General features: G+C 52.5%; 1 protein-coding gene across 1 annotated transcript in view; it reads right to left on the bottom strand.

Annotated features, from left to right (window-relative positions):
• Nucleotides 1-1,333: 1,333 nt before the first annotated feature.
• Nucleotides 1,334-8,365, bottom strand: part of LDLRAP1 (low density lipoprotein receptor adaptor protein 1) — a 12,175-nt gene continuing 5,143 nt past the window's right edge. The window contains exons 4-8 of the mRNA XM_010191763.1: nt 6,355-6,427; nt 5,866-5,949; nt 4,517-4,647; nt 3,279-3,313; nt 1,334-1,478 (exon numbers count right to left, since the gene is read on the bottom strand). Of these exons, the coding sequence (XP_010190065.1) occupies nt 1,334-1,478; nt 3,279-3,313; nt 4,517-4,647; nt 5,866-5,949; nt 6,355-6,427 (468 nt within the window). The remainder of the gene's footprint in view (nt 1,479-3,278; nt 3,314-4,516; nt 4,648-5,865; nt 5,950-6,354; nt 6,428-8,365) is intronic.

Consider the following 8,365-nt stretch of genomic DNA (forward strand, 5'->3'; position numbering starts at 1 on the left):
CTGTTTCCTAATAAATTCTTACAGCTGACAGAGGCTTTTCTCTTTCTTTTTTTTTTCTTTCCCCCTGCAAGCAGTTTTAAGAGAGTTATAAAGAGCTATCTGGGGAATGAATTAGTGTTTCAAAACCAAGTTACAAATCTATAAAACAGATTAGTATACTTCACATAAGGCCACAAACACTGCAAACTGTCAGTGCGACTATTTAGGATCATTAAACTTAATCTTTTAATTAGCATAAGCTTTATACCTCCATTCCTTATTTTCAATTCCGAGGACGGCAGCGCTGCTGGAAGGGGCCCCTCATCCTCACTGAGCATCCAGGTATTGGGTTTTCCCAATCCAACCCCGCTCGAGTCTATCGAGCGAGCGGTTTGGAGCCAGGAAAAAGGCACAAGCGGCCAAATCCACCTCGCGGGGCTGGGAACACAGAAAATCTACGGCGCTGCTGGGCTCGCCCAACCCGCGGCTGCCAATGCGCTTCCGCAAAACTAATGGGAACTCCCCGCTGGTTTTGCTTTTAAAGCCAACAGTGCAACGGAGCTGGAGTATTTGGAGTCACATCAGAAACGGCGCACGTGAGCAGTCAGTTTTGAAACGGACCTGCAGCATTGAGGGTTGCGTTTTGGGGTTGGTTGGTTTTTTTTGGGTAAATAGCTTCTGAAGAGAAGTTACAGGCACTGCTTACCTTGACAATTCGGACCATTGCTTTCAGTTCAAGTGTTAAAGTGCAAAACTTTGTAGAGTCTTTGGGTAAAAAAGCATCAACTCCCACACGAAGCTGGTGAGGAAACAGCCAGAAGACGCAGGGCTGATTGACAACTGTGAGACATCCACTGACATCCACCACAAAAGCAAGATCTCTGCTCCCTCTTTGATTTTAAGTTAGCAGCTGCTGCAAATCTCCCCTCCGCCTCGGCAGGTGAATGTGTCGACCAAGGAACACTGGATTAGTAACAGTTGTGCTTGCGATTGCATTTGCATCTGCAGACCTTTGTCTAGAGAAGTATGTACAGAGCCTTTGGTGTTGCATAGCCTTTTTGTCAGAGGAACAGGCACTGCTGAAGGTTCTTCCGTGGCCACCTAATACTGGAGATGCTCTACACACCTTCCAATAATACATGTAAACTGTAACGGCTATGAATAAATACGGTCAAGAGCATCCTGTGGTTTAGATAAAAGCAAGGTATAAAAATCTACATTAGATTTCTAAAGCTTTGGTCTAACCTGTGCTGTAACATCACCCGACGCGGTGCAGAGTCCCTTGAACACAGCACAACTCAGTCCATCGACGTTTAGTGGTTATTCTCTCGTCAGCTCTTGGATGCGTTTGACCTCAAAACATGAACAGATCATCTTTCTCGCCCGTGTTGGACTCGATTTTGTTCCAGTCCACAGGGGAGAGCGTCTCCGCGCTCTGGATGTCCTGGGCCGTCAGCCCCGTGTCGAGGACGTGCGGGTTCGTCCTCGACTGAGCCAGCCTGAGGGGAGAAGAACACAGAGTAAGAACACAACCCGTGCAGTTTACAGCCTGGATGCTCGGTGCATCCGTAATGCCGAGCCCTCGCTGCAGCTCCACATTTCAAAACCCTCCACCGGAATGAAATAACTCAGCGCGGGGAGCGCTGGCACGTAACATTTGCAGCTCTGGCAACTTCGCTGCAGATTGGTTTATCCCAACGTTTCCCCTGCGGGCATCCAGGGAATTTGCAGCCTGGCCATCCCATATATTAATGCTCTGGTGCTCTTTTCCTCCCCCGAGCTGTCGCTGCGGGTGCAGGGATCTCATCTCAGTGTTAAGGCTGACCAGAGGAGCAGCATCGCTGCAATGACTCCATTTTCATGGTGCGGCTCAGCTCCTGGCCCAGGCATTTAACTCTTTAAATTAAGACACAGCAGGACCTGGATGATGTTTAATAGCCCCCAGGATCAGCTTTAAGGGGTTTTCATCTCAGCCCATCCCAGACGTTTCGCAAAACAAGCCCCACTTTGCTGCTGCGTTATTAAATACCTCTGAAAATGCAACACTGCAGCACTGATCCTCCCAGGGCCAAAGGTTAACTCAAGTATTTGGTGTTTCATCCAGCGGATGCGTGGTGTCCAATAAGGCTCAGATTAAACCAGCCACACGCATGTTTTTTAATAAAAAAGACAAATGGGCAGCCATGATGTTGTGGCAGGAAGGGTTTCAGCGGCACCTGCCGAGGCGGATGAGCCGTCCAAATACTGAGTCACCAGGAGGCCAGGGGTGATGCGACAGCTCGGCATCCAGCAATGCTAAACAAAGACCACAACCAACAACATCTGCTTCGTTAAGTGGGGCGAGGAGCCGCGGTGAGGAAAAGAGATGACATTGAGACATAAATTCAAGCAGCCCCTTCATCAAGCACAGCTCAGGACAGGGCTACCGTGGAAGTAGAAGCCATAAATCACTCCCGAGAGCCCCGCGAGGGACAAACTCTGCTTTCTTAGGGCTGAGTGTGCAGTTCCTGCGCTGCTGCAAGCCCTGTGCAGGCGAGCGGTGCTTGAGGAGGCGACAGCACTGGCTCAGCCCTGCTCTGTCACCACCTCCCAGCTCGCTGCTGCCCGCAGCATCTGCTTTGCCCAAACTGGGGCCTCAGCAGGGGCGGCTTCATGCACCGATGCTGGGGATGGGACCCGTGAACACAAAAGCAGCCCCATCACCTGCAGGACATGAGGACAGGGAAGAAAACTCACCTAAAAAAGGGATTTGTTGAACATTGCTGGATGGCTCGTAATTGGGACTGGGAAGTGAACTAAGCCCTGTGAAGTTTGGGCTGTGAATTGTGAACATGCTCACATGCGTGAGTTCAAAATTGGTGCCTTTGATGCAACGGGGACTGGTGGAGCAGGGCAGCTGCCCTGGCAGGGTTTGGGAACAAGGTCCCAGGGTCAGTCCCAACCTCAGGAGGGGCAAGGAAGGGTAAAGTGCCCCGTGCCCCAGATGCTGGGACGAGCATTGCCATGGCTGGGGCTGAAAACAGGCAGCCTCAAACTGCCCGGACACGCCAACAGCTTGGGGAATTAAATTCCCTATCACATACAGCCTCACTCCATCCTTAAAAGGTTGTCAAAATATTTGGCTTATCAGCCAGCCTCAAAGCCTATCTTTCAATTAACAGCTGAGGCCCTGATGGGGCAGCTGCCTAGGTCAGATCACGGTGCTGATTAGATTAGCAGCGTTATTAAAAGCCAGTCACCAGAGTCTCCAGGGCTGGTCCCCAGTGGCGTGAACTTGTAAAGGGAGTTATTAGAATTACCTTGAAAACGCCTCGTCGAGATCATCATCCATTTCCTTTGTTAAAGGGATAAAAAGAGAGAGAAGTAGTTGCTAAGAGAACGCACAAAAGTGTGTTTAGAGATATATATATATATATACTTCCTAGTGCCTAAAGCAACACTAAAGCATCACTCCTCTGGGCAGCCTCCTTGGGGAGGTTGTGTCTCCCTCTTGCACAAGCCCCAGGGTAAATCCGGGTGGTCCAGGCTTCCTCAGAGCGGATTTGGGCTCAGACTGGGGATGCTGTGCCCCCTCACAGCCCAGGGATGGAACAGGGGCTTGGTCACCTCCCACCATCTCCAAACCAGGTTAATTCTGCGCCGCTGCCTGCGAGGGCTTTGCTACGCACGGGCTTGACTGTTCCCAAAATCGTGTGAGGCACTTACAGGCTTGCTGTAATATGTAAAGTATGAAAATTCTGCAAGAAGGGAGGAATTGAAGACTGCTGGTAAGCCTCCAGGATTTGATATGACTTAGAGTTGATCTTCAGGTTTAACCTGAAAAGCCGCAGGCTCAGACCTGGCAGATTCAAGTAAGAAGCTCCAGGCAAAGGCCTTTCTCATTCAATTCTCCAAAATTTAATGTTTCGAGAGAGCAGGGACAGTCCCAGGTCAAATGGGGCTTCACAGATCAGCCCCAGCCCAGAGCATTTGGGCACGGAGGAGGCTCCCCAAAGGATGCACACCCAGACAATTGGGTTCGCTCCTTCATCTTCCCATTAGTGGTCCATGAAGCAATTAAGCCAGATGACTGAGGGCATTTTAGGGAAGCCATCCATGCTCACACAAGCCAGATACAGCCGCCAACGAGAACAAGGGAAAACTGAGAGTAATAACGAACATAAATATAACCTGGTCTTAGTGAACAGTAAACAAAAGCCATCAACATAATGATTTTTTCCGCCCTGAACAGAGCAGCTAGGTGGTCTCTCAATTAAGTGACAAACCACTGAGAAATGCTGCTCCAGAATAAGTAATATTCAATTATCTGACAGCGGCGTTGTGCAGAGCGCCTCGTGATCTCATTCATTTCCTTACAGAGCCTAAAAAGGGCAGCAGGCACTCGACGCTAATCGATCATTTCAAGTACGACACCGAAACCCTGCCCGAACTCAGGGCTCTCGGGGGTGGTTTATCCAAAGAAAGCCCTGTGATGAGACCTGGAGAGGATGAAATGGAGGTGGCACCGCTCCCCCCCCCCGGCTCGGCAGACACTTACCCACACCACGTTGTTATTCACTGAGGAGCTGGGCCCAAAGACGCTGTTATCCAAGTGCGGGGAGTTGGCGCTGCTGCTCAGGGGGGATTTGGCAGGGTCCTCCAGATCCAGCAAGTTCCCCGTGGCTGCGGCTGTGAACAGAGAGGAGATGGAGTGAGGCAGGGGGGAGAAAACAGAAATGATACGAAACCGAGCCTTTTTACAGCAAATTCCTTCAGGATGGCCCCAAATTTTAGCACGGAGGAGCTGCATTCACCCCAGCTGGGGATGTGGTTTCAGCCTGAATAATTCGTGACGCTCAGATCAGGCACCCAAGGGATGCAGGGGAGGATTGGGATGCTCGTCCCTCCAGTGCTGGGAGAGGCTCCTGGGTACATTTGGGGTGAGTCAGATCAGCCCCGGGCAACGCTGAGACATTGCAGCCCCAGGGCATCGCAGTCCCAGGACAGGAACAGACCCCAGGCAATATCCTCAGCTCAGCCCCCGGCATCGATTCAGCCTCTAACAAAGACACATCATTATTATGTAGGACCCAGGGCAAACCCTGCACTGGGGAGGAGCAGTTTGAGGCTGCCAGCACAGCAGGGTGGTTTTCAGGGAAGCCTCAGATCCCCCCACCACCCTGCAGCAAGGGCAGATGCAGAAAAGCCTCAGCTGTGGAGCATCCCCCGAACACCGAGCCCGTTCCTATGGGTCTCATTTATCCCCATGTGCCACCGCTGGTGACAGATTCCTTCAGCCTCGGGCCTTCACACGAAGAAACGAGCTGTGCCAGCCTGGAAGGAAGCCCAGTTTAATGCTGTTTTCCTCCGTGCCAAATCCTCTTATCTCCGTGGCCAGCACGGACAAGAGATCAGCCTTTTGTCCCACTTCTCCCTGGCTACGCGCCTTGCGCTTCGGAGGCGGCAGAGGACCCAGGGCCAGACACCGAATTATCAGGAGTTTTACTATTTAATTGTTTCATTTGCATCCACCTCTGCGTCCTTTGGGGAGCTGGAGGCAGCTTGGGTGTCCACTTCCTGCAAGTCTTTTGGGTCCAAGACAAACCCAAAATCAAATTGAGGAGATGTGGGCCCACGCTAAGCTCATAAGGACGTTATGGCCAATTTGCTGCAGGCAGAAGTGAACAAATTTGGGGCTGCATCAGATATTTAAGGGGGAGACTGAAGGACTCAGCAGGCAGCCACCGCATCCCAAGTGTTGCTGACAGCAACAGCTCCACTGTGACCACAGCGTTTGCCCCTCGTTGGTCTTCAGAGCCCTCCAAGGAGCCTGCCCCATTCAGGCAAAACCCCACAGACCCCAAATTCCCCATCCTGAGCCCAAAGCCGAGCTCATTGGTGACTTACGCGTGTCGGGACGGGCAGGGGTGTCCGAGCTGGGGCTGCTCATCCCTTCTCCTTCCAAGATGGACCTTTCCCGCTTCTCCTTCTCTGCAAAAGGAGACTCCGTCACTGCTCATGCAGTGCATCCCCATAAGCCTTTAGGGAGGAGGGACAGCGGGGACAGCCAGGAGAGGTCACTGGGTCTCCTCTGCCTGCAGCAGCCCGGGCTCTGGGTGCGTTTTATCACCTCATGGAAGGTGAAAGCAAAAACGCTGACAGCAGCAGCAGGGCTGAGCCACCACAGAGGAGCACCAGGTCCTTCACACCCCGCCAAAACGCGGCTGGATTTACAACGCTGTGAAAGAGAAACCTGGGAGGCGCCTTAAATCACACCACAGGTTGGACCAACCTTAGCAGCAGCCCAGAAATCTGGAGGGTGAGGGGAAAAGGCACTCGAAAGCTGGAAAATAAACCACAGCCATCCCTTGAACTTTCTCAGGAGAAAGGACTCACCTTCCTTAGCCGCTTGCCACAGCTCAAACGCGATTTTGAAGGCCTGGGCCACGGTGAGGGTGACGGCTTGAGCCTGCAAAGACAGCGGCGAGGCAGCACGTTAATCTATGCAGCCTTGAGCAGATTTAAATCACTTGGAGATTTCTGCTTTGCAGATTCACATTACCCTGGATCCGACCGGTTCTCTGCTCCACACGCTCCCCCCTGGCCAGGGAGGGGTAATCAAATATCGATGGAAGCAGAGACTTGCTCCATGTAGGACACGCAGCTCAGTGTAGAGGCGTCTTTAGGTGTAATGGGGAGACGGAGGAGGCAGGGACGTGGCTGTCCCAGCCACTGTGCTGATAGATGGGGATAGAGGAGCTGCTCCTGAGCGTGGAGCTCCTCACACACCTCACAGCTTCCCAAAAGATGCGGGTCCTCACTGTGGGGCCGGGCTGTGCAGAGCCCACCACAGAGCATTGCCCACCACAGAGCATCACCCACCAGAACAACCAACACCTCACAGGGAACCAGCATCGAGCCGAGCCCTGGACCGCGCCGCTGTTGGCCACACGGAGATGCACGGAGCTGCTGTCCATCCCTCCTCAGCACCACGCATGACCTGGCACATGAGGATGCTCCAAAAGCAACACACAACGGGGTAAAACACCACAAATCTGCAGCTCTCTCCAACGAGGAGCAATCCTGGAGGCAAGATGAGACCCCAGAGTGTTCCCCTGGCATCCCCAAGCTAAGTCAGGGCCTCACTGGCTCAGCCCAGCAGTGTGGGCTGGTTTGGGAGCAGCCAGGGTGCAGGGACACCCTCACATTCAGCCCCTCTGCTCCTCCCCAAGCCAAGAGCTTGAGCATCAAGACCACCCCCACCTCAAAACCCCCGAATTGCCAATGCAGAAATAGTGACACAAATGCCAGATTCATTAGGAGGAGGCAGAGCTCAAGTGCAGTTGAAGTGCAAGGAGGTAACGAGAAACACATGGCAGGGGCCTCAAGGCCCGAGTTTGTTTTACCAAACTTCACAAACCCGGATCCAGGTCCATAACCCGCAGCCTCCAGTAGCTGGGAGATGTGGGGGGGAGCACAAACAGGGTGCAGGCGTCCCCCAAAATCCAGGTGCTCCCACACAGGAGGGGCACAGAGACCCCATCGGTGCCAATTAAGCCTCGCGACGCAGGAGAGCTCATTTGAATGTCGGAGCTATTTACATCTTTGATGGAAGTGCAAACGCTTTATGGCAAAAACTTAAATATGGTAATTAAGTATGAAACTCCTCACAGCTGTTTACAATTTAAGCTGTCACATCTGAATCAAGTTTAATAGACCCAGCTACCGTTGAGAATTACCCATGAACTAAAAATACGGACTAATTACCCGCCCGTGACTGGGAGCTGTGCACACAGGCAGGAACCTGCCCTGGTCTGGGCGCAGGGCATCGCCTCGCCAGTGTGATGTCCCTGCATTTTATAGGAAAGGGATAAAGAAATATTGCGAGTTCTTGCCACAAAAGGCCTCAGAGAGCTTTATTTGGAGGGAGCCACGCTGAGCCGATGTACCGCTGAGATAATTCTTTTTAGGACTGGAGAAATTTAAATTTTAATTTGCAGAGCGAGGCTTATCTTCGCCGTGCAAGGATGGGAGAGAGGAGAGACAACTTGTAGCTTCCATTATTCTCTCCCAAGAAAGAAAAACCCTAAACTGGGAGAAGCACAGAATATTAACAGAGCTGCAGTGGTCGCTGGATGTGGGAATTGCCACGAGAGGTTTGTTTCCCTGCGGATTCAGGAGGTCCCGTTCTCTGCTCAGGCCCTGCAACCGGCACCAGGGGAAGGATTCCTGGGGGCAGAGGGATCCAACCTTTCCTCTCCCCAAAAGCCCCTTCCTTGGGGCTCAGCCCCAGCTCTGGCTCCGCTGGAGAGACCCCAGGGCTCTCCTTGTAGCCGGTGCCCAGTGACTGACCCCTCTCCCTCGCCAGCTCGGTGCTGGGTCCCTGCCCATCCCGATGCGCTGAATC

This window comes from Mesitornis unicolor, unplaced genomic scaffold (genome assembly GCF_000695765.1).
Source record: "Mesitornis unicolor isolate BGI_N332 unplaced genomic scaffold, ASM69576v1 scaffold8369, whole genome shotgun sequence".
In the NCBI taxonomy this organism is placed as follows: domain Eukaryota; kingdom Metazoa; phylum Chordata; class Aves; order Mesitornithiformes; family Mesitornithidae; genus Mesitornis; species Mesitornis unicolor.